The sequence below is a fragment of the Talpa europaea genome (genome assembly GCF_964194135.1).
Source record: "Talpa europaea genome assembly, chromosome: 10".
Taxonomy (NCBI): domain Eukaryota; kingdom Metazoa; phylum Chordata; class Mammalia; order Eulipotyphla; family Talpidae; genus Talpa; species Talpa europaea.
Genome location: NC_140077.1, coordinates 61,126,581 through 61,153,830, shown reverse-complemented (window position 1 = coordinate 61,153,830; position 27,250 = coordinate 61,126,581). Strand labels below are relative to the sequence as shown.

Genomic DNA, 27,250 nt, shown 5'->3' with positions numbered 1-27,250 from the left:
GAAAAAATCCTCTTTTAACTATTTTCCTAACAGTACTGTTAGCAGAGAATAGTTTGCTAGATCATCCTGAATGAAAAAAGAGACTCTGGCGCTGACAGATGGAAGGAGTCTAGGATTTCAGAAGTGGGCATTTCTTAGAGAAAGAGCAGCACAATTGCAATAATTCCTAGTTGGCATGCTGTGATAAAGAAGCAATAATAAGTGGAGGATGCAGACCTTGATATTTTCCTGAAACCTCTTATCAGCTTGGAAGCAACTCTTTACTGACAAGTAGATATCTTACATTAGGCATATGCCTTCATCAAATCTATGATTTTACTATACACCCGTTGTGCAGCGTCCAGGCCCCAGATGAAATCAAAATGATTCCACTCTGGCAACAGGTCAAAGTAACGTAGATTTCTGATTTGGGGGAGGACCCTGGCCACATCCCGGAGTGTTACAAGTACATCGTGTCCACCAACCCACACAGCAGTGGGTACTTTCATGGCAGTCAAGTCATACAGTGGGGGTTGGCTCTATGGAAAAGAAAGAAAGGTCATTCGTGAAAGGAAGGTCCTCATAGCAACAACTGAATTCAGAATAAATAGAAACTACTAAATGAGCATCTACTTTGACCATAGTTCTGTTTGGTACCAAGGAAACAGGGAGAAAATGAGTAATGCTTCCTATTTTCAAGGATTTTGCAAAGAAGGCAGCAAATGAGATAGTTAAGTACTTGTATACAAAGTTGGGTAAGTGAAAACAAAGAAATTATTTCCAACTGAGGTCTTCACATAAAGAGGGGTCATTTGAAATTAATCCTGTGGGGTGATTGTATTTTAACAGACAGTGATGAGGGCTTCTTAACAAGCAGGAAGAGCACAGATACCATGATCGGGGGGCAAGGTGTCCAGTGTACCCAGAAAACAAGTTATGTGGAGTGATACAGTAGGATATAAAATTGGAGGTAGGCATTTAAGGTATTTAGACATACTTTAGAAGTTCTGGGGACAAGTTAGGGTCATTCCTCAGAACCCCATCTTGGGATGACTGTATGGACATCAGTTTATAGGATGACTTTAAAAAGGAGTAGGTTCAAAGTAGGTGAAGAAAAAAAATCTAGACAAACAGTGTGGATGGCTCATAGAGGAAGTAATTGATGCTATAGACATGGCTAAATTCTCTAAGGAGGAAAGGGACTAGTTAGTAAGAATCTAGTGAGAATGATGACAGTTTGAGAGTACTGGAAGCAAAAGAGTAGCCAGTGTAAAGGACAAAAAGAACAACCAAAAAGGGATACAAAAAGTCAGACATCTCTACGTCATGGAAGTCCAGTTTAGGGGAATGAGTTTCAAGGAGTCTATGGTAACTACATAAAACATTCTGAAGGTGGGCCTCCCTGGTGGTGCAGCGGTTGAAGTGTGGGCTGTGAAGCTGCCCACAGCCTCTGCAGTGCGGGTTCGATCCCCAGCCGCAGGGCGAGGGTCCCACATGGCGCGCAGACCTCTCCTGCCGTGCCCGCTGCTCCCCTCAGCAGTGTACTTCAATCTTTCTATCTGTTCTGTTCCCCGCTCTGGCTCTGGTGAATTCTCTCACCCTCCCGTGCTTCTGACTATACCCAGTGCTTGTATAAATAAATAAATAATTTTTTTTAAAAATAAGGATTTATGGTGATCCCACCATTTCTTTTTTTTTTTTTTAAGATTTATTTATTTATTTATACAAGCATTGGGTACAGTCTGAGGCACAGGAGGGTAAGAGAATTCACCAGAGCCAGAGCGGAGAGAACAGGCAGAGTGACGAAGTACACTGCTGTGGGGAGCAGCGGGCAGCAGGAGAGATCTGCGCGCCATGTGGGACTCTTGCCCAGAGGCTGGGATCGAACTGGCGCTGCAGAGGTTGCGGGCAGCTTCGCAACCCAGAGCTCAACCGCTGCGCCACCAGGGAGGCCAAATAAATAAATCTTTAAAAAAATATTCTGAAGGTGAAGGTAGGCAATTGTATTTGGCAACTAAAAGTCATAGGTGACTTTAAAGAGAGTGACTGTTTTAAACAAATGAAGAAGAACAAAACTACATTTGCCAGTGTTGGGGAGTAGTGGGAGAGAGGAAGAAGTGGAGCTATTCAGCTCTTTCAAATATTGAAAATTGTTGATAAAACAAAGTCAAGGAATGATCATAGGTTGAAGGAAGGTTTTTGTTTGTTTTTCTTAAGGAGTTCATTTCAGAAAATAAAGTAGTCAAGAGGAAAAGGAGATGAAAAGAGATGGGGTCAAGGGTATAGACCAGACTAAATTGAATATAAAAGGACTTTCATGTTCTGAGAGAGAAAATGAGAATCAAGATGACAGAGATAATTTAAGTAGAAAAAAGTGAAGTTGAGAAATGTCACTCACACTCATGCAACAAATAAGTATTAAAGGACCAGGAATCTTTCAGGTAAGAAACATTGGCAAGCAAAACAAAGAAATCCCTACCCTCATGGATCTTACATGGTTGAATTGTCTGGTTCGCAATAAAATATAGAGTGAGAACAGAGATTATGTTGGAAACTTTAGGAGAGGGCAAATTGCTGAGGCTAGAATGTAATAAAAATTGACTCCAAATGGGGTCTCCCTGGTGGCACAGTGGGTTGAGCGCAGTGCTGGAGAGCTGTCCACAGCCTCTGCAGTGAGGGTTTGATTCCCAGGAGACCCAGGAGAAACCCACATGACGAGGCAGACCTCTCCTGACTCACCCACTGCTCCTCTCAGCAGTGTATTTCAGTCAGTCTGCCTGTTCTGCTCCCCGCTCTGTCTCTGGTGAATCCTCTAACCCCCCCACCCCACCGCTGCCTGTGCCTATGGCCTGTACCCCAGTTCTTGTATAAAAAAATTAATAAATCTTAAAAAAAAATTGACTCCAAATGACTTAAAAAACAAAACATGGTAGGCCTGGATCAGCAAATTCTAAGAACTACTATATATTTTAGTCATCATATTGTGCATTTTAAATATCTGACAATTTTGTCAATTATTCTTCAAAATATTAGAAAAGAGAGCTATAATATTATTATGTGTGAGAGCTCTTTTGTTCCATTTTCTTGTAAATGTAAACAATATAGAAGTATAACCTGTTCATTAAAACCAAGGAAAGAAGGAGGGTGGGTAGGAAAAAATATATAAATAAGAAAATATGTAAAAATCCAAAATGAGACCCTCATTTACTCCTTCATGTCTGTCCACTCCCCTCCTCCTTTCTTTGGCTTTCTGAAATAACCACTTTACATTTGTTGTTTAGTTTTTTCTGAACTTTTTCTAAGCATTTGTAAATATATGTAATCTGAGGAGTAGAATAAAAACTTTTGTGGGTAATAGAAATGTTATATATCTTCATTTGATGTTTTTATATAAATGAACATATTTGTCAAAGCTCATTAAATTGAATACACAAAATTAGTGAATTTTATTGTATGTCAATTATACCTTGATCAAACTGATTTTAAAAATAATACAAATGTACACATTTTAGCTCCTATATTTGTCTTAAGGACTATCAGCAGCATTTCATTAACAATTTAATCTATTCCTGAGAAATTGGCTGATCTGATTAACTGTTTTCATTCTCAGAAACAATTTCATTGATTCAAATTTGTATTCATCACCTTAAATTTATCAATCAAGGAGAACAATAGGTTTAATTTAGTGTTCTGAGCAAATACCGAGAAATCCTGTCCCTAACTTTGAGGAAAAAAAATGGTGGCAACATGATTGATAATAGTAGAGGAGTCTACAGATTTGGGTGTGTAAAGTTAGAGGAGAATAGATGTCTTAAAAGTCAAGCCTTCATAGGTAGGTAATACTCAACTTCCATAAGAATATTTTTTTTTCTGTTGATGCAAAAATGTGAATTCATTTACATTGTATAAAAATTTTTGTATAATGATTTTCATTATCATGCAGCTATTGTGGATTATGTTAGAAAGGACTTCAACAACACAGGCTATGTCTTGCTATAACTACAAATTTAAAAAATAAGATTAAAGATTAAATAAAGTAATATGATATAGAAAAGATTGGGTTAAATTCAACAAAATATTGACACATCTAGTTAACTCTGGGTGGAAGAGTTCATTCTTTTGTTTCTTTTTAAAATTCTTCTTTTAAATTGAAGTATAATTGATATTATTAAGAAACTAAAATGTTGTTTTAGTTTCATGTGTACAACCATAAAATCATTGGATATTTGTATGCATTGTGAAATGATCGTCAAAATAAGCCTATTTACTATTTTTAGTAACTCTCAAATATATGCCTCTTTTGTTTCTGAATTTTCTGCAATGATTACAGAATAAAATTGGGCATTTAAAAAAAAATTGTATCAATGCAAATGCGGTGCACAACTGCCAGGTGGGACTCTTCTCATTTTTTTATTTCTTATAATTTCTCAACACCAACCTTCGGGCATCATACTGAGTGACTCACCTGATTGTAGTGAAGCATGTTCTCGGCTTCACTTCCCCAGTCATAAGCTCTGAATTCATCAGATCGGTAAAGCTAAAACAAATGATTTTAGAAAAAAGAGTATTCAGAGTGAGAATCGTGACTGAATAATAGCTAATCTTGGAAAACCACTATACACTGAGAAGAAAATAAGCCTTCTGGTTCAACAGAAGGATTTAAAAAACCTCACTACTACTATGAAAAACAGTTCAAAAGAGAGGGAAGCAGTGGTCTCCCTTGGCTTGGAGGAAAAACTGATAGAAAACAAAGGTTTTTTAGGGGGAAGTCATATCTTACATATTTCTCTTTCTGTGAAAGCCTCGGCTCCCCTGAGGTTTTCCCAATACACCTCTTGCTTCAGCTCACATACTAATTTACAAGTTCTGACTTAAGATGACATTTATTTATGTCTCTTCCTTAGTTTGCACTAGACCTCTTACTTTTTCTTAAAGTTCAGGGAAATAAAAGCATAAAGATGGTGATGAGGACAAAACAGAAGCCAGCTGCAAATCTGTCTAATCTGCCTTTTCACCTATAATGAAAATGAGGATTCCAGTGGTTTCCTATGACCAAGATACAACCTGCTTTATATGCAGAATGTTCTGTATTGATGATCCAGTGGGAGCATGTGACATGTACACATCCATTCGACTCTGCAGGAAAATAAAACATGTTACAATGACGATCACTGTGCAATGGACTCTGCCTTTCAGAGGCAGAGAACTTACACCAAGAAGTAAAATGAACAGAGGGGTGTTGAAAATGGAGAGACAGAATCAGATAGACAAGCATGAATTCATGTGAGACACTGGAGGGTGAGTGAGCCTTGGTAACCGGTGGCATGCATTGCTTGAGAGCAAGCCTGCACCTGCTCTGAAGGTGTGGGATGACTTGCTTAATTGGAAGTGGAAGTGACAATAGACACTATATTATGGAGCAAAGCAACCAGGAAGGAGCACGTGTCAGCGGAGGGGTGTGTGCACCTGCACCGTCATGGAGAAGGTTAGCAAACCTGCATTTTAGGCTCTAATTTTGTTAAGTATAAGCTTTGTGACTTAGGGCAAGTGAGTTAGTTAACATTCCTGAATTTCTGTTTTCATCTACTCAATGAACACACTAAAAATCATACTAACAACTTGCATATGTACTACAGTTCAATTTTTATAAGCATCTTACCGACAAAAATATAGAGATATAATAATAATCATAAATCCATGCCTTAAATATAATGAAACTGGTCAAGGAAATTACGAAAAATCTTTACTTTTGAAATAGGCTTTGAACAGTGGTAGACTTGTAAAGAACAGGGGTGGCGTCAGCTGGTGGAGAAAAACCTTTGGGAATAGCTTCCAGTTACAGTCTCATTGGATACCAACTGGGATGTGGCAGAGATAGCTACTCAACCACAGAAGTCTGCAAATGTAAACTTCTTCTTCCTCTCTTTCCCCTGCCCCTGTCCCTCCCCTTTCTACTCTACCTTTCCCTCCTAGAGGTCTTGCTTTTTCTTCCCTCTCCCTCTCCTTCAATTCAATCCCTGGAAACGAAGAGCTGGTGAAGCAAAATTGCCACTCCACCTAGGAAAGAGATTACATCTCCATTCAAATTTGCCTCATATTTTCTAAGTTAAGTGGTAAATTTTATTTGAGGCCAAAACCACCCAACCAATGAAGAAACACAAGAAAGAGCCTCCCTGGTGGCTCAAGGGGTTAAGCACCGCATTATGAAGCAATCCACAGCCTCTGCAACACGAGTTCGATCCCCAGCCGGCCAAGGAGAAACCCATAGAGTGCAGCAGACCTCTCCTGTCTCTCCTGCTGTTCCCCTCAGCAGTGTATTTCAGTCACTCTGCCTGTTCTGTTCCCCACTTTGTCTCTGGTGAGTCCTCTCAGCCCCCGCATCCCTGGCCTGTACCCCAGCTCTTGTGTGCATAAATAAATAATTTTTTTTAAAAAAAGGAAACACAAGAAATAAGTTTAATGTTTATGTGTGCTTCTTTGCTTTTCTAAGATTTTATTTTATTTTTTTTAAATCTTTTTTTTTTATAGAGGCATGTTTTATTTATTTTGTTTGTTTGTTTGTTTGTTTTGTTTATACATGCACTGGGTACAGTCAGAAGCGCGGGAGGGTGAGAGAATTCACCAGAGCCAGAGCGGGGAGCAGAGCAGGCAGAAGGACCGAAGTACACTGCTGAGGGGAGCAGCGGGCGGCAGGAGAGGTCTGCTCGCCATGTGGGACCCTCCTCCGATGGCCGGGGAGCAGCCGGGGATCAAACCGGCGCCGCAGAGGCCGCGGGCAGCTTCGCAACCCAGCGCTCAACCGCTGCGCCACCGGGGAGGCCCTCTAAGATTTTATTTTTAATACTTTGTATCAATTGTAAATTCAAAGTAACTGTGGCAAATGTTAGTTGATTGCAAGCATGCAAAACTGTTTTTGCATCAAATGACCCCAAATCTTTATACATACCATATTCATGTTTTTCTTGTTGGATCCAGCCCATAAGGACATAAATTCACTACATATCACCCAGAGTATCTTATTGTTGCATAATTTGATGGAAGATAATTTTGTTGACTTATCTTCTAAAAAGAAACCTTTGGTACCAAATGTACTCTGCAAAAAAAAAAAAAAATTATCTTTTCAAGAACCACTTTCAGACTTCTTGATATTCCTTCCTCCCAGGAATAAGGATTATTGAGAAATTTGTATTTGCATTTGTTGCTTTGGTCAATAACCCAAGTCACTGAGGGAAAGAGTCATCTCCATCTAGGGGAGATCCTCAGATATGATTTACAAGGAGACCATAGTAAGGATCCTCTAAATTCACTTCTCCATGGTGAAGTTCCCCTGCATTCTGTGTAACTGGAGATTGCTATTTTTTTTTTATTTCTCATTAATTGGTAAGAAAGGTGGAACAGTTTCTCCTCAAGGTCAAATGTTACCTTTATTAGGAAGAAAAAGCTATGCCTATTAACCATGTGCCCAGAGTTAGCCAACTGTTATGCTGGAGAGCAGGGAATGGTGTACTGCAGGTGCCACTGGACAGAAAAAAATAGATGATGATGTCATAGAAGGCTGCAAGGCTAAAACTTTTAGTACTTATAAGCATGGTAGGGATCTTTGGTGAGACACCTGGAGTTTCTAGGGTCAGCAGATGTGATGAATGCCAGGAAGGGTCAAGAATGAGAGCAAAGGAAGTAGAAAATTTGGCAATCGGGATATGAAAATGCACTAAGCCAGGGATGATATGTGCTCTGCAGACAGAGCAATACAAATGCGAAACTGGTCTATCTAGAGATAGATATGCCTATATCTAAATTTAATTTAGCTAGTGTATCTACTCAACTCTGCTCAAATGTAGAACATATCCAAAATTAACCAATATAATGCACTTTGAATTAGAACTGTCAACCATACAAAAAGGAAGTTACATCTTTTGAGCTTATAGTCAACAATACAATACAACCATTATTACTCAGTCAATCCTATCGAATCAATCATTGCAAATTCTTCCTTGTGCTAAATAAATGTATTTTTTTTTCAATTTCTACTACTCCAAGCCAAGCGAGGGCTTACTTTGCTTATGAATTATTGTGATACCCAAACCACAGTAGGTCACAGGGGTCTCCTTGACTTCATTTTGCCCCAAATATATTTTACTCTTGACCACAAATTTAAAGGGTAATTTTGGTAAAATACGGTTTACTGTGGCAGTGACCTTTTTAGAAAAACAAAAGGCAAACAGAAAAAAAAAATACTTTTAATGAATAAAATCCCAAATCTACAGTTAGTAATCAAAATACTTTCCCTATGTTTGGAAAATAACAAGTATTTGAATAAATAATTGAGTAGTAAATATGCAGGCTGTGGAATATTAACTTTAGTAAATTAGAACACATTTCCACTTGGGAAGAGTTTATTAATCAGTCTTAGCTAACACCAAATTCATAACATATCATTTGAAAAATGTCTTCCACTTGCGCATTGTGAATTCACTGACCTGCTCACTGGAATAAGAAAACTTGTGAGTAAACCCTCACAGATATAACATTTAGCTCAGTGAATAATTCTTTATAAATATTCAGTGCTGTTCAAGACTGAGTGGTGTAAATTGCCCGTGGAAACTGTAAACTCTGGTACAAACATGCACCAAATGGACACACAGCCCCTGCATACACTTAAGCACAGAATCTCGCTTCTGGAAATTTCGTCTAAATTTTCTACCTTTAGTTCAGAATATATTTTGAAATAATAAGAACCTGTGATCTAATATGAGATCCTTGGATACATTTTGACAAAAGGAAAAGCCTACCTTGATTATGGAATTTGGAAGTAGAAAAAAACTGGTAAAAATACCCGTGGGATATTTGAATGAGACCACAGGACTCAAGACAAAATTCATTTTGATTCTTTGTGCCAGTTCAGGCATGGTGGAAAAGGCTACAAACCCTGAGAGAATAGGAAACAAGACAATCTTGTAAAAATTGTAAAAACTTAGGCAATGTTTCTACTAACAGAAGTGAAACTTAGCTTTGTCACTTTTATTCTTCTTTTGCAATGATTTTGGGATGGATTGGAAACCCTCTCTACTCTCAATTTTCCATTGTTCTCTTACTCTGCATAATTTAACTGGACTGTGGAAGTGAGGGGTAAGGTGCTGAAGTGACCACTCCTGCTAGGTAAGCTGGGCAAGCTCCTTTGCCAAATATGCTCGCAATGTCACCCCCTACATGGAGATGCCACAATCAGCCATGGAGTTTCCAGAATGAAGAATCAGCTTGTGGGAGGTGAAACAGTTAATTCTTTTGTACTATCTTCCAGTTATTCCATAATAGAATAACTTCCTCATAGCAGAATGAGATTTCATTGCTCCCAGGACTTCACTTGATATTTACCAACCCCTCAAAATCTTCCCTGCTCCTAAATGGGAAGGACACTCCCTTGTTCCACAGCAATCTTAGTAAGGACCAGGTGTCTCCATTCACTGTCATCTTCCAGCAATAACACTGTACCCATTTCTATCTTGTAAGGATGAGGCAGAGCCCAGAACCACAAAGGAATAGCAGTTTAGAATATCTGTGCATTTAGGTTCCCAGAGTTGTCTTCTGGGACCCCTTCCACTGCGAGTGTGTGTGTGTGTGTGTGTGTGTGTGTGTGTGTGCGCGCGCGCGCGCACATGTGTGCATGGCCATAGCAGAGGCTCCTTGCATGTTCTAAGATTGTAAGCTGCCTACAAACATAAAGTACTGATAAATATATATCTGCTATTGATGGTAAGTGATAATGACATCATTGTAAGAATAATTATTGTCTTTTGAAATTTCATCCAAACCAAAGTATTCACATTTCTAATAGTATGAGCCTCTTTATCTCTTTTTTTTGGAGCTAGATTAAGGATTTCTTTCCAAAAGAGTCCAGGAAACTATTAAGAAGTACATTTTCAAAGAATAGGGTTTTAGCCTTCAAAATGCTAAAATTGCATTGCTGTTCTTTAAATATTGAATCACATGCTAAATAAATAAAATCAGTTGATTTATTATAGTAACTTTAGTATTCCAACTCACAAAACATTATTGTATTTTTTAATTTGCTCATATAAAAGTATAAGCCCCTCCTTCTATAAAAAATGTTTATTTTTTTAAGTATCATGTGGATTTTGAGAAAGATATGATTGAGGCATATATACCATTCTCAAGACAGATTTCATGACATTAAGTCTTACTTTTTCAGTTCAGAGGAGATGTAGAAACTTACTCTTTGAAAACACTTCTTTGGGTTTTGGGCACAGGTTACTCCTGAGAAATTATATCACCATTATACAAATTGGTCCTGTGAGCATAAGTGGAGGAAAGTGCCCTACTCACGGTCTCTGAAATTCTGGAATTCACAGTTACTCAGGGCACCAGGGCTATGGGCCCAGCACAGCACACAGGATTAAGGGTGCTGTTGGCAGTTAGTCTGTTACAACTTAAAGGTTAACTCTTGTAAAACTCTGACCCTCGTAAACATACCTATCGTGGTGCCAAGTGAATGTCCAACGAAGTACAACCTCTCCTGACCAGTTTTACTTACAATGAAGTCTATTATTCCCGGGAGATCATATTTGGCCATTTCATCAAAACTGCAAATTGAAACAGGATATGATAAATACAATCAAGTTTAAATCTCAGAGCACTTAGTTTTACACAAAGGATTCTGTGCTGTTCACTAATTTGGCATGTATACTTATTCAATTAAATCTGGACTGATATAGATTTTGTTTGCTGCATTTGTGTATTTTGCTTTCTATCAACAAGCATGATCTCAAAACGTAAGCATCCTACCTGAGGTCAGTCTTACCAGTCCTTATTTTATTCTCTTCTCTGGTATATCTTTCACTTTCCTCTCCTCATCTTGCTCGCATGTCTCTACTTTAGACTCCCCTTGTAGCTTTAAGACTTTTAGGGCCCTTTAATAGGCAGCTTTGGAAACAAGGTTAATTGCAAATTATGATTCTACCATTGACTAGCTAAGTGACTTTTGATAAGTCATCCAGATGCTCTGAGCCCAAGTTTCCTCACCTATGAAACATGGTCGAGTCTGTTGCATAGCAGGCTGCCCTCAGGGTTGGATAGCATGAAAGGAATGATTCCGACTATTTTTTTTTAAGATTTATTTATTTATTTATACAAGCACTGGGTACAGTCAGAAGTGCGGGAGGGTGAGAGGATTCACCAGAGCCAGAGCGGGGAGCAGAGCAGGCAGAAGGACCGAAGTACACTGCTGAGGGGAGCAGTGGGCGGCAGGAGAGGTCTGCGCGCCATGTGGGACCCTTGCCGGGGGCGGGGAATCGAACTGGTGCTGCAGAGGCTGCGGGCAGCTTTGCAGCCCAGCGCTCAACTGCTGTGCCACTGGGGATGCCCTGATTCCGACTATTAACAGACATCTATTTCTGTCCAAATGGAGCTACGTTCAAATATACCAAAACCCTATTGTACCTCTCCCCTGACATTAAACCAGGAGAACCAAAGGCCTACACAACAGTATTCCATAAGCTAGAAGCCTATTTGTTAAAATCAAAAGACCAGGTAATGAAATCTCTAGGTTGATACCCCTAAATATAAGAGAATTGGGACCTCCCTGATGGCGCAAGGGGTTTAGTCTCAGCACTATCAAGCTATTGGCAGCCATTGCAGCAAGAGTTCGATTCCCAGCCAGGGAGTTGACACACGGCATAGCAGACCTCTCCTGTCCCGCCCTCTGCTCCCCTCAGCAGTGTACTTCAGTAGATCCTCCTGTTCTGCTCCCCACTCGGTCTCTGGTGAATCCTTTCACCGTCCCCCTTCCTCCACATCTCTGGCCTATGCCTCAAATCTTCTGTGCAAAAATAAGAAAAATAAATCTTTTAAAAATATATAAGAGAATTGAGTGATGCCTTACTATAAAAAATTCTAGGTTGCCAACCCAGGACCCATGACACAAAATATTTCCCGATGTTTGCTCCTGCCCAAATCTTCTGATCCTGACAATTTGTTCTATCCTTCCTTTCCTCTCAACTTGTCAGCAGGTGTTAAATATTTCATTACTGTGGAGGAAATGCATAGTCTTTTCCAGTAGGAGGCCTGCAAAAGGAAACTGATTTGGGGCATCAGCCCCATTGTGGTGACAGTAGCATATACTTTTACTAAGAAAAAGTCAGAATACAAAAAGATTCTTTTCCTTTTCCCATTAACAAGATATTTAAAGACCTAATTTTGGAGTTTTAGGAAAATCATGTTCTATATAAGCCGGCTCTCTAAATAAGACATAGCTGATACACATCATCTTTGTAAAGTTGATGGGACGAGAAAAAGATTTGTAGTGGCATTGCTAGAATGAATGCAAGCCTTGTGAGAGCAACACCTTTGCTGACTCTTGAATGCTCAGGGTCTAGAATAATGTACTTAGTAGGCACTCAATAAACATTGGTTGAATAAGGGCATGTGCAGGTCACTGGATTTTCCTGAACTGTCCCTCAGGTCAGGAAGGGATGTATATAGGACTATAATGTATAGAATTGGATATAATTAGATGTTAAAGTGATCTTTTAAAATGCTATCATTTGCCAGTGGGCGAGTCAGTAGAAATCAAAGCTTCTTGCTATTGCTCTTCTTTGAGGTGTTAGTGGCAACTACAAGGGGCTATATGACTTCAATTATAATATACTATTATTAATATCCATCCTATTCTATTTAAAGAGATTGTCTAAAATATCCTTCATGATTTTTCCTAAATACAGTTACCTAAAGGCCCAGAATTCCTCATCAGTCACTGAGAGTGTTTTGTGTCTTCTTGACCAAGTGTTCCCGCGACTATTTCCCATCCACACGTCATAACCCGCATCTGCTAGAAGGAACCCAAGACTGCCATTGGCGTAATTCTCGAGCCAGGAAGCATTGTCTGCAAATAGGGCATGCTGCATGTACACAACTGGCCGGGGACCTGGAGGGGCGGGGAGAGAGAGAGAGTTAACAAATAGAGCATCTCAGAAACATGATAGAAACACATACACACACACACACACACACACACGAAAATACAAAAGACAAAACAGCCTTTCCTTTTGCCCTTGTCATTGCTGGAGAGCATGTCATCCCATGATTTAAGTCTCTTGGCACATACTTGGCACCTGGTGCTAAGCCAACTGATTTACATCTATGAGCTTATTAAATAGTAACTATGAAGCAGTACTATTTTAAGGATCCTCATTCTGCAGATGTGGAAACTGAGCATTACAGTAGTTAAGTGACTTTCCTAAGGGGTCATAGGCCAATAAGGACTCAAGCCCGGATCTGTTTCCTGCCAAAGCATGTGCTTGTAACTGCCCTGCTTTCTGCATTCACATTTACATATTTCTCAGATTTGATTTACAAAGACATGAAAGTTATCACATTTACTGGGATATTATACCTGTCCAGGAAAGGAGAAGAGGTAAGCACAAATGCACAACCCTCAGCCTTAGCCCACAAGCGAGCATTTGAAAATGATATCAAAGTCAGCCCAACATCCCTTTACCAACTCTCAAATTTCTGAAGGAAAGGGTGTTTAGGGAGATAAGGAGAACAGGGTTGAAAAGTCAGAAAAAGGACAATAATTTAATGATTAAGAGCACAGGCTCTGATGTCAGTCCACCTGGGTTGAATTCTAGTTCTGTCACTTGCTATTTGTATGACTTCAAGCCTTCTACATAGGCTGTTTTACTTCAGTTTCACCATCTGCAAAATAACTATTACAAGTACCAATATGGGGCCTCTCTGGTGGTGCAGGGGTTAAAGATAGCATTATCAAGCATTGCCAGCCACTGCAGCACTGAGTTCAATTCCACCAGCCAGGGAGCAAACCACATGGTGCAGCACACCTCTCCTGCCTCGCCTGCTGCTCCCCTCTGCAGTGTATTTCAGTAGATCTGCCTGTTCTACTCCCCACCCTGTCTCTGGTGAATCCTCTCACCACAACCCCCCCATCACACCTCTGGCTTACACCCCAGTCTTATATGCATAAATCAATAAAATCTTTAAAAAAATAAAAGTACCAACCTTACAGGGTTACTAATAAATTTAACTGATTGAATTCATTAAAGCATTTACAATAATATACCTCATTATTATACCTAATAATATACATGGTTTCTAATTCTAAATCTTCTCCCAAAAATCTCCCTTTCTAAGCAAATAAAGGCTTTGAAATATATATTGCATAGCCTCCTCTCCCCAATACCTGGTATCACCAGATTTAGTATAAAGAGAAAATAAAAATACCCAGAATACCCTAATACATTTAAATTTTGGATAAACAACGAACAATTTTTTGTATCTCCTAAAGTGGGACTTATATGAAAAATGTATCTGTTGTTTATCTGAGATTCAGCTTAAAATGAGCATCTCCTATTTTATCTGATAACTTTATGTATGCCTCACTCCCATTTTCATTCTGAAACCCTGGAATTACAAATTTCTTTCTCACAGGGAAAGAATATTGAACAATATAGTGCTTCTGAATGCAGATGCTGGGAGCCTCCCTGGCGTCCTCACGGTTAAATCTCAGTGCTATGTTCTATGGGCAGAGTTGACCCACATATGACACAGCAGAAAAATAAAAATTAAGAAAAAAAATTTGAATGTAGATGTCGGTAGAGAAGATGCAGAGTGATGTATTAGTAACACTCAGCACCAGCAAAAGATTTGAGCCTTGCCAGACATTTGGTTTATTCTCATCTCTCCTTCCTCACAGGCTTTGCAGTTATCGTCCCCCTTTTCAAGAAAGTGACTCCTCTGCTTTTGCAAGGCTGGTTCATGATTCTGTAATTCAGGTCTTATGAACACCATGCACTTTCATCCCATAAACCATCTGTCAAATTTTATGTGAATGTGAAGGCTTCTTTCCTGGAAAAAGTTTCAGAAATGCTGCTGTCATTTAACTTGATATTTTTTTATCCTGTGGAGGGAGATCTAGTGAGTCTAGTGACAACCTGGGAGAGTCTCTTGGGGTACCCCACAATCAACTTTATAAATATAGCAAACCTCTTTCCAACATGAGGAAGTTCACTTTCCAAGGACACAATGAGTTTCCACATGAGAAATCAGTGATGAATTTAGATTGTAGTCTCCACCTTTGCATTTACACCGTAATAATAAAGCCGGTTACAATTAGCAAGATCAGTCTTGCCCATTGTTTTATATTTTTACGTTCTTGCCTGTCATCAGAGATTTAGAGGGAACCAGACTCCCAGTTAACGATTTAAAGGCCAATTTAAAATTCCAAGCAATTTTAATAAATCACTCTCCTGATGAGTGCACTAAATTTTAGTCACATGCAGGAAAGACATATCCTGTACCTGTACTCCTGTCATCTTTTTGCCCATGGGGAATTCTGTTGACGCTGAGTATATAACCATCTTTAGTGGTGACTTCATACTCTTCACTGGGGTAGCCATTGTAGGTGATGATTTCACTCTGCTCAGTGAAAATAAAGGCATTAGCTACTTGTCTTCCCTAAGGCCTCAGAAGAAACCAGAACAAAACATCTGGACTATGCTCACTGGGGTAGAATATCTAAAAATCTGTAAACTAAGGTATCTATAAAATTCATTTACTATAGAAAACCTTGATTCAAAAAAGCAGAATGCTAAAAAAATGTGTATGATTGGCAAATGTAGGGGAGGTAGGTGGAGATAAAATTTAGCCTTGATCCTTTCTTCTGACTAAACTATATTCTTGGGGCCTCCCTGGTGGTACAAGGGGTTAAGCACCACACTATGAAGAAATCCACAGCCTCTGTAGCACTAGTTTGATCCAGGCCAGCCAGGCAGCTACCCTCATGGTACAGCAGACCTCTCCTGTCTCGCCTGCTGCTCCCCTCAGCAGTGTATTTCAGTCAGTCTGCCTGTTCTGTTCCCTACTCTGTCGCTGGTGAATCCTCTCACCACCCACACCTCTGGCCTGCACCCCAGTTCTTGTATGATAAATAAGTAAATCTTTAAAAAAAAAAAAGCAGATCAACCTAGCTTGATTCTTAGGGAAATGTTAAAAACCACTTCTTTAGCAGAGATTTTCTACCATAACAGGACCTTTAATAACCTCCCAAGCCATTAGTCTATTTTGTTTGATGTTCTTTAAAATTTTCCATGGCTGGGCCTCCCAATTGGTGCAGCAGGTTGAGCGCAATGCTGTGAAGCTGTCTGCAGTCTCTGCAGCGTGTGTTCGATTCCTGGCCGGCCAGGGAGATATCCAGATGGCACACAGACCTCTACTGTCTCTCCCGCTGCTCCTCTCAGCAGTGTTTTCTGTCAGTCTGTCTGTTCTGCTCTCTGCTCTATCTCTGGTGAATTCTCTCACCCTCCCATGCCTCTGGCCTGTACCCCAGTTCTTGTATAAATAAAAATAAATCTTAAAATAAATAAATAAATAAATAAAATTTCCCATGGCTTACAATATTCATCCACACTTCAGGATTTGCTTCATTTTCCAAATTAAGCAATTCACCAGCATTTAAAGTTCCACAAATCAAAGAGGTTGTTGTTAAAAACAGCCACATCATGGGAAAGCCTGACAAAAAACATTTAATAATCACAGATTAATTTTACCTATCAAAGTTGATGAATGAAATGAAAACAATGCCTTAGTGAAAACTTTATTAATACATGAAAAAAACCTTAGGAAGTGTGGAAGAAGTAAAGAGTAAACACAAAGAGTAAACACAATGGGCTAACTGTGGTATTATTATTATTATTATTATTACTACTAGTACTACTACTACTATTATGTTTAACTATGTAAACTGCCTTTAAATAGTTCTTAAGAATAAATGAACTTAAGCTAGTTAAAAGCCTTTTTCACTCTTATTTAAATCAAAGTTTTTCAACTATGTTGGGTCTTTGCTCACCTGTGAATTGCCGGGATACAGAGAGATCCAGAAGACAAGTTTCCATTCTGTGGCAAAGATAAAAATGGAGCTCTCCCCTAGTCTAACCCAGTTTCTCATAAACAATAAAGAATAATAACAATGAAGCTTCAACCAAACCAAACAGCTTAGGATCAGGTTCTAGTGATGTGGTTATTTCTCTTGTGGATACCCAAAGCGATTTTGCATTTATAAATGTGCAGCCTCCCTTCCTTGGCACGGTTTGAGTGCATGTCTCTTCAAAGCCAGGCTGACACCATCAGAGGGTAGAGAGCTCATTTTATGAGTACTGTAGTCCAGCGGTCTGAATTTGAAGTTCAGGCTCATTTTAGAGAAGACGTCTGACCTTGAGCAAGTAATTCAGTAGCTTTGTGTTTTGTTTCCCTTGCTGGTAAAATTGGGACACTAATGTAACATACCAATAGGGTTATAGAGAGAATTAAGTAATACAATATACATAAAGTGCTAAGTGCTGTGGAAGTTCTTAATACTTTGGCTATTTTTCTTAATCTAAGAATAAGTAAAAGAGTAATATCAGAGAAAATTTCTTTACTATAATAAATGAATGACTAACTTCTAGAAATTCAGACTTTACTTCTGAAGTTAAATAGCTTGCTATATATTTGCTATCAGGCCAAAGATTATTTTACATCTGTAAATAGTGATATAATCAAAACTCTTAGAAACTAATTATAGCTAATATTATTGATACTTATGCCAGATGCTGTTCTAAACACTTCAGATATGATAATTAAACCTTGAAGGAACTCCACGAAGTAGGTACTGTTATTATCCTGGGGGGAAAAAACCCCAAAGGCTTAGAAAGACTGAGTACCTTTCCTAGGTCACAGAGCCAACAGGTGAAAGAACTAGAACAGGAACACTGCAGTCCTCTGCAGAGCCATTGCACCTGACTTCTCCCAATGCTCCACCACTTGTGAGAAATGATGATCTTACCTAGTTAGGGGACTTTCCTTCTCCCCGAGGACTCCTTATTGGTTAGGAACTTCTGAACTTTTGTGTGTAACATCAGGCTGAAGAATGAAATGTGGTCACATTAACAGTTAGAAGCTAGAGAGTTGAAAGACAGGAAGCCTGTGGACATGAGGAAACCCTAGTTGATGACACACACCTAGGGCGTCTTCCAGACACACCAAATGCTTGCAGATTGGGCAATAGTGGTCGACATGGTGCCATAAAACCAGTTTGGCAGAATCTTCCATGTTTCCACTGTGTTTGTCACTGATGGGAGGGCTCAGTGATATTTTCAAACCAGTGCATCAAGTGGGGAAGTAGAAAGTATTCAGGATCCTAATAGACAAAATCAAAGGTAATAATACCTTCCTTTTTGACCCCGCAGCATTTTTTTAAGATTTATTTATTTATGCACACAAGGCTGAGGTGTAGGCCAGAGGTGTGGGGGTGGGTCAGTGAGAGGATTCACCAGAGACAGAGTAGGGAGCAGAAGAGGCAGACCTACTGAAATACACTGCTGAGGGGAGCAGTGGGTAAGACAGAAGTCTGCTTTGCCATGTGGGTCAGCTGCCTGGGTGGGGATAGAACTCATGCTACAGAAGCTGCCAATAGCTTGATAGCACTGAGACTTAACGCCTTGTGCCACCAGGGAGGCCCCAAACCACAGCATTATTATGAGGGTCAAATAAAGTGATGTCTATGAAAATACTGCTGTCAACAATTTTGTGTGTAGGGATGTGATAGACCGTAAGTAAATTCAGAAGATGAGGCCATTCTGACTTGTGACACTTGAGGTTCAGAAAAAATTGGGGGGGTCTCCCTGGTGGTGCAAGGGTTTAAGACACAGACTATGAGGCTATCCTCAGCCACTACAGCATGAGTTTGATGCCCTGGCCGGTCAGGGAGCAACCCACATGGTGCAGGAGCCCTCTCCTGTCTCGCCCGCTGCTCCCCTCAGCAGTGTATTTCAGTGAGTCTGCCTGTTCTGTTCCCCACTCTGTCTCTGGTGGGTCCTCTCACCCCCCACACCTCTGGCCTGTACCCTAGCTCTTGTATGCATAAATAAATAAATATTAAAAAAAATGGAACTAGCAGCATGGCACAGGAAACTGACCCATATGCCAAAGGGTTTTGTCTGCTGTCAACTTTGGTATCAATCACTGTGGGTGCTGACCCACATACCATATTACCCCTACCATATCAGAGGCAGAAATTGAGGCTTGAGGTGAATGAAGACAATTCTCTCTAAACCCCACCTGAAATATTATGTAATAGAGGCACATCTGCCTCACTTTCCCACTTTACTTTGTATGATATCGAGTTCAAGTAGCAACAGAATCTCTTTCATTTCCTAACATGGAGAAGATCAGGGAAGTCTAAGCATGATTCAGTCGTTTCAGTTGTGTTAGTTTGGATTCATTTTCTAATCCTTTCAAAAACAAAGATGTTATTTATATTTGTCTAGATCCTAAGATCTGTTCCATTTGAATGGGAAATTTCATGCTAATCAAACAAACAAGAGTAAAAAGAAGCTCTTGACTGCGGGAATAGTAGCACTCCATATTCATTCAGCCTTTGATGAAAGACTCAGTCATGCTTTGCGCTGATGGACAATACAGTGGTAGAGGTGTGTGGACTTGTTTGCAATCTGTCCTGGGTTAAACCAGTATCTTTTAACAAAATGTCAATGGGCTCTTTGGAGAGTTTTAGAAAGCATGATGATATTTTTAGTGATGTTGATTTGTTGTCGTGACTTCATGTGAAAATACTACCAATATAGTGAATCTCATCAGCTTGTGAAGATTCTTCAGCAGCTCAAACCTCAAAATTTCTATACCTTTGCCTTTTCATATTCTTTTCTCAGTTTTGAAGATCATCTGAATGATCTGGAGCAACCTTTTAATTCTTTTCTTAAATTACTTCTTAATCACTCTTCTTAAAAGACTTGCTATTTTAGTAAGTATTCAATACATTGAAATGAATCAAAGTGAAATCCATTGAAACTTCTTCCTTGGCTCTATGAAATACAGTCTCTCTTACTCTCTAGAAGCTGAACATTTGCCTGCCTTTTTCTCATAAAATTAGATGATATTTGGGCTGGAAAGGACTCTTGGTCAAAATACAGATTAAGAAAGAACTTTTCAGAAGTTGTGTGGTATTTCTTATTTCTTGATTTAAGGATCATATCACAGCCAGAGCAAATTGCTGAATGATGGCTGCCCATTTGATTATCAAGATGATTGAAAATTCATGGTTGAACATAAGTCCTTGAATTTGATGTCTGTCTGTGAAAATAATAATTTTCCTTCTAACGTTCTAGTTCAATACATTTGCTATCAGGTCTCATCTTTTTTTACTTATATTTTTACTTCTTTCTACACAGACTTTTTTTTTTTCTGAATACATGACTTTGTATCAAAGGATGCATAATTTCCTCTTGAAAACAACTCAAATGTAAAAAGATTAAGATCATAACCAACACAATAGAAACTAGTTAGAATTTTAGAAAAAGACATAATTTTGAAATCTTGCACTCTTGAGATAGATTTTACCTTGGAATAAAATACTTAATGTGAATAAGAACACAGAATTTGTATTTTCTTATTAGATGATTTATTTAATAAAGTGTGTATCTTAAAACTCAAACAAGACTCAATAAAAACACAAGTGTGTGTGTGTGATGTGTAAAATGATTAAATTAGCAGTTTGGCTTTAGAAAAGGCACTTTAAATTACCTTTAGAAATTTTATTTCTTTACCCACAAACCAGAGTTGGCAATGCTCATGCTATCTATAAAATAATGTTTTTGAGACTAGCTATTAAAGTGGAGCATGTTCCCTTTAATGTATCAACATTAAGTGACCGAAATAAATTAAATTAATGAATTTCTTTTGCAGTTCCACTATACTAAATTCACCTCCAAATTCAGGGTAGCTGGGCCTGCTGGTGGCCTATGGTAAATCTCAGTGCTATCACTGTGATGGCCCACCTCTATGGCCAGAGTTCCATCCCCGGCCAGGGAGCTAACCCACATGGCACAACAGACCTCTCCTTTCTAATCCGCTGCTCCCCTCAGCAGTGTATCTCAGTAGATCTGCCTGTTCTGCTCCCCACTCTTTCTCTGGTGAATCCTCTCACCTCCCATACCTCTGGCCTACAGTTCAGTTCTTATATGCATAAATAAATTAAATAGATCTTTAAAAAAATAAAAAAAAAACAAATTCAGAGTTTGTTATGAAGAGAGAAATGACAAAAAGTTCTAGCCATCATAAATAACTGAATGATTAAATATTTCTGAAAGGAGGCCATATTATGCTACCTGAACATACATCCACCCTAATTCAAAATGCTTAAAGGAAAGATCACTTATATTTAAAGAGAAGATATTACCAGCAGTGCCAGTGATTGTCCTTGATGATATCCACATCCCAAGTGGCAGGATCAGGACTGTATTGCAGGCAAAGATCAAAGCTTTGTGAGAATGAGGAGGAGGGGCCATAGCATTCAACAGGAGGAATATTTATACCATCATTCCTCCCAACAGGTTTACTTGCCTAACTGCTTACTTAATATGCAGAGTCTATGTATGGTATTTTCTAGAGCCTACTTTGTATTTGAATTTCTGTAGGAGTTATATTCAAATGGGACTTTTTTTTTAAGATTTATTTTCATTTATTTATGCACACAAGAACTGGGGTGTGGGCCAGAAGTGCCAAGGGCGGTAAGAGGATTCACCAGAGACAGAATGGGGAACAGAACAGGCAGATCTACTAAAATACACTGCTGAGGGGAGCAGCAGGCGAGGCAGGAGAGAGAGGTCTGCTGCCCTGTGTGTGCAGGGTTAGCTCCCTGACATAGTAGCTGGAGATAGCTTCAAAGCTCTAGACTTAACTCCTGCGCCACCAGGGAGGCCCCAAGTGGCAGATTTTTTTTTTTTTTAAAGAAAAACATACACAGCTCACTTAGGCAAAAATTCAGGTTGGATCTTCAGTCTCACCAATTTGTCTAAGTAAATAATTGGTGACTGGAATGTGCAAAGAGGTAATGTTGCTTGTTTGGATAATGTTGCTTGTTTGGATAATAAAAAACGTTCTTTTTTCTCTCCTGAGTTATATTTTGTTAAATTACTCTCAAATTCCTTCAAATTTCTCAGCACCCCTGAAAATGTGTAGATGTCTTTCAGTATCATAATAACTTAATTTCCTTCTCCCCTAATCACGATGAACATTAAAAATACAGTTGAGTGAATAGATGAATATAACAATCTAGAGAATGTTGCCTAGTTACTGAGGAATGTTAACATTGTTATTATTAACAGTGAATTCCTAATTATTTATTATTTACTTTGTGTCAGGTATTTTTATTTTAACAGCCACCAGTTTGGACATAAATTCTACTGGCCCTCTATGCTCCTCAGACTGTTTCAAAGGATATTTTTACATAGAAAATTTAATAGAAGAGTAAATTTACAGGAAAAACCAATCTTGTTTTGTTATTGTATCAAATTAGAGTAGGTTCCAGTTGGAACTATTGTTTAGAACTATATTCATAAATTCCACTGCACACAAATACAATAAAAAATTATGGTTTAATATCAGTTTTCCTGTTATTCAGCTTCCAAATCATCTTTGAACTTGGTGACTACTATGGAACAATCTGATATCTTTCACACAATCTATATTCTCTCATTTCTCCATACATTTAAACATCTTATCAATGTAGAATTATTCAAGTTTTCCTACAAATAAACAGATTTTTTTAATATAATTACCTTACACTTTTTCCTAAGCAGTGTTGTTTAATGCAGTAATGTTCAATAGAAGTATATATATGTATTTTTTTCCTTATAGTTATATTCTTTGAAAGTTTTAAGAAATGGATTTAATCAAGTTGTATATTATATTTCATTTAATGCAATAGATACAAAATATTATTTCAATATGCAATCTACAATCTACAAAATATTATTTCAATGTGCACATGTTTCAATTTTTTGCACTATCTTTGAAATCTGATAATTATATTACACTGATAATTCATCTCCACTAGAACTAACAATATTTCAATTGTCAACAGTCAAGTGTTACAAGTGGCTGCATGGAAAAAATCAGCTATGCATTCCCATTCTTTTGTTCTCATTTTCTAAAGTGTTTCTTCAAACAGATTGTTTTCCACATGACTCATCCCAAATGCATAACTTTGTATCATTTACATGATTTGAATTGAATATCTAACAAACTTTCCATTATTAAAAGTATCCTCTCAAGTTCTTCCTTAATCCTGCTCCCATAACTTTTGAATATTATTGTCTAATAAGAGACAAGTGCACAAACATAACATTTAGCTACAACTTTTTATCAAAAGTGCACTATCCACTAGTGTTCCCAAGGTCAATAAAACTAGAAAAACATTAACTTATTACTTTATTACAGTGACCCTAGTTTGATAATATTTACTTATTAATATTTAAGTGTTCTTGGGCCTCCCTGGTGGCACAGGCAGTTGAGCACAGCGCTGTGAAGCTGTCTGCAGCCTCTGCAGTGCTGGTTCGATTCCCACCGGCCTCGGAGTAACACACATGGCAACCCACATGGCGAGTAGACCTCTCCTGTCTCGCTCACTGCTCCCCTCAGCAATGTATTTCGTCAGTCTGCCTGCTCTGTTCCAGGCTCTGTCTCTGGTGAATCCTTTCACCCGCCCGCGCATCTGGCCTGTACCCTGGTACTTGTATAAATAAATAAATGAATAAATAAATCTTAAAAAAAAGTAGCTGAGTTGTATTCCATTGTGTGTATATAACTCATCTTTTTAATCCACTCATTTGTTTTTGGGCACTTAGTTTTTTTTTATAAGTTGGCTATTGGACATAGTATGGCAGTGAACAAAAGAGTGCATTTCATTTACCCCTTCAAATTAGTATTCTCAAATTCTTTTGGTACATAACAAGGTGTGGAATTGCTGGGTCATATGGCAGATTTATTTTTAATATTTTGAGAAATCTCTATATGTTTTTGACAGGGTTGAAACAGCCTACATTCCCACCAACAGTGTAGGAAAGTTCCTTTTTCTCCATACCCTTGCTAACACTTGTTGTTTTTGATCTTCCTGATATGGGTAATTTTCACTGAAGTAAGATGCTATCTCATTGTAGCTCTGATTTGCATTTCCCTGATGATAAGTGATGATTAAAATTTTCTTCATGTGCCTGTTGGCCATTTTGGTATTCTTTGGAGAACTATTTGTTTAGTTTCCCTGCTTATTTTTTGATTGGGTTATTTGCTTTCTCTTTGTTGAAGTGTATGAGTTCTTTGTAGATCTTGAGTGTTAGCCCCTTGTCAGATGTATGAAATGCAAACATTTTGTCCCACTTGGTAGCTGTCTTTTTATATTAACAATGCTATCTTTTACTGTGCAGAGTCTTTTTAGTTTGATGTAGTCTCATTTGTTTATTTTCATTTTTTTACCTTGACTGTGGAGTTGAGTCCTCAAAGACATGTATAAAGTTAATGTCTTAGAGTATTTTTACCTATGTTTTCTTCTTTATATTTTACAATTTCAGTGTTACATCCAAGGTTTTAATTTGTTTTAAGTTAATTTTTGTGTATGGTGTGAGATGATGATCTAGTTTACTTCTTTTGCATGTGGCTAATTTTCCCAAGATGTGTTGAGGAATTTTTCCTTTCCCCTTTGTAATGTCTTTGCTCTTTTGTCGTATATTAACTGTCCATACAACTGTCCATATATTAACTGTCCATAGATTTATTTCTGAGCTCTCAATTATATTTCATTGGTCTGTGTGTCTGTTTTTATTACCATAACATACTCTCTTGATTACTGTAACTTTGTGGTATAGTTTGAAGCTTGAGAGTGAGATATAGGCATTGGGGGGTGGTAGTTAGTATTACTTTGGTTATTTGGGGGGGATTTGTGGTTCATTCCCACATTCTAGCTAGATTTCCTATATCACTTCTACGTGCAGATATTATCATTTTTAATCACACTTCTAATTATTTAGGTACCCTTGAGATTAAAAATCTTTAGTGGCATTGCATTCAAAATTTTGTGAGTGATTAGGAAGGCCTAAAAAGAAGTCTTTATCTACCTCTTCTAGTCCATATTGCTCTACTCTATCCCTGACTTCCTGTGTTTCATTTCCCCCCTTGATATATTATTTCCATTTGTTTATTAATTTTTGAAGTAACATTTGTTTGTGACATTATAGGTTCAAGTGTATACCATTAAATGCATTTACTGTATGATAGTCACCACTAAAAGATTAATTCCATCCATCAACATACAGTTACCCTTCTTACCCATCTTTCCCTCCCTCTGGTAACCATTAATTTGGTCTCCTAGCCTAAAAGTTTGATTTTGTTTTATTTATTTCATTTGTTTTATTTATTTATGTACCATGTATGAGTGGAATCCTGTGGTGTCTGACTTTCTACCTGTGCTTCTTAATTTTTTCCAATCAGTCTAGCTTGCTGCTATCTGCATTAGTACCCTGTGTGAAATATCTGGCACATTTTGCAGACTTCTGTGGAAATTTAATTTCCTTAGAGAAAACATCCCTCTTCACCTTGATTAGGTGACACTTCTTGTTGATAGATTCATCACAATTATAATGAAGGATTTAATTATATAAAGAGCAGTAGAGCATATGCCATTTTCTTTTTTTAAAAAGATTTATTTATTTTTACAAGCACTGGGTACAGTCAGAAGCGTTGAAGGGTGAGAGAATTCACCAGAGCCAGAGTGGGGAGCAGAACAGGCAGACTGACGAAATACACTGCTGAGGGGAGGAGCGGGCATGGCAGGAAAGGTCTGCGTGCCATTTGGGACCCTCTCTGGGGGTCAGGCATCGAGCCTGCGCTGCAGAGGCTGCGGGCAGCTTTGTAGCCCACCGCTCAACCGCTGCGCCACCAGGGGAGGCCCTATTTTGTGTTATGTTGTCCAATACCTCCAAACTTCAGTTCAGTAGTCTGTAACTAAGAGATGAGAAATCTACCATTTTGTAAGACTATTTTGAAGATTAAATGAGATCATTCACATAAAGTGTTTAGACTATTATTTCCTTGTGGAAATACTCAATGTAATTGAATGATTGTGTAAGTGATGATGTATCTTGTCAGACCATCTACCTCCTTTGATTTTGTTCTTCCTTCTAAAGCAACATTTTCATACTGGGGATTTCCCATATGTTTTGTTACAGAGAAAGAATGTATTAATTTAACCCAAAAGTCAATATAGTTCTTTGACAACTATATTTTTTAATTAAATAAACACATAATGTTTTGCAGCTTCTTCTTGTAAATTTCAGTTATGTGGCTAATCAAGTACAAGTGCTATCATTTCTGGGACACTGACAAGATGGAATGTTGTAATATGCCAATCTGATAAGCCAGAGTCACCAAAGATGTACATCCCTATCAGCCAGCCTTCTGCCAAGGCTGAGATCTCATTTAACAACCTCCCACTCATAGCTACTGCCCCTTTATTTATGCCAAGTAATTCTTGAGAAATGAGTCTTAGCCAAATGTATATTAATTAGCTCTCTTAAAAGTACCCCAATTTCTCTAGGACCCAATCAAGTGCTTGGAGGACAAAAAGGACACTCCCAGGCACCCAACTATTTATTGATCACTGCCTCTGTGTCTGGGTAAATGGGTACAATCAGGAATGAGACAGGCAAATCTACTGCCATCAGACAGCTGGTTGCATGACCAAGTTCAGTTGGAAACCAGGTAGCCTGCTTGTTCTCTGCCCCTTCTTATGTCTGTAGAATAATGCAAAGCTTCCTTTACAATTTAGGCCATTCTTTCCTCCTTTGTGATGTCTTCTTCTGACTCTTTAGCTTATTATGATTTTCCCTTAAGGTTCAATAACTCTTTGTGCCTAACCATCCATGTGGAATTTAGTGTATGTAATGATATATTGTTATATTTCATGTACATATGATAACACCGATACCTAGAACGTAACCTTGGGAGTATATGGAAGTGATCTTGAGAACTAGAGTAATCAGTTAGTTATTTGATCTTGGGCTTCTTCATGTGAGAAATGGGGATACTAATATCTAACTTATAATCTATAATTCTCACAATGAGGACTAAAAGAGATGTTTGTTTTGTTAGGTAGTTGACACATAACAGAAACTCAAATATTAATCCCCCATCCTCATACACACATTCTATTTCTTTCCCTTCTCCACCCCCATAGCAGACTGTACAGCATTGAATAAAATACTAGAAGTTATTTAATTTATTGAATGAAAGAGTGGAGAATGATTGTTGACACATTCTTTTATGCTGGTAATATTACACTTCAAGAGACAACATAATGCCATGGTTAATTAACAATGTATGAAAATGACTTTCTGCATTAGGAAGATGTGGTATA

General features: G+C 38.3%; 1 protein-coding gene across 1 annotated transcript in view; it reads right to left on the bottom strand.

Annotated features, from left to right (window-relative positions):
* The window catches only part of LOC311178727 (lipase member M), a gene marked incomplete at both ends in the record, with an annotated part of 71,630 nt that extends 55,117 nt beyond the window's left edge, over positions 1 to 16,513 (bottom strand). Inside the window, 9 exons of the mRNA XM_084245462.1 lie at positions 297 to 518; positions 4,445 to 4,516; positions 5,044 to 5,115; positions 6,926 to 7,072; positions 8,772 to 8,908; positions 10,471 to 10,580; positions 12,721 to 12,919; positions 15,312 to 15,429; positions 16,406 to 16,513. Of these exons, the coding sequence (XP_084101588.1) occupies positions 297 to 518; positions 4,445 to 4,516; positions 5,044 to 5,115; positions 6,926 to 7,072; positions 8,772 to 8,908; positions 10,471 to 10,580; positions 12,721 to 12,919; positions 15,312 to 15,429; positions 16,406 to 16,513 (1,185 nt within the window). The remainder of the gene's footprint in view (positions 1 to 296; positions 519 to 4,444; positions 4,517 to 5,043; positions 5,116 to 6,925; positions 7,073 to 8,771; positions 8,909 to 10,470; positions 10,581 to 12,720; positions 12,920 to 15,311; positions 15,430 to 16,405) is intronic.
* Between the last annotated feature and the right edge of the window lie 10,737 nt (positions 16,514 to 27,250).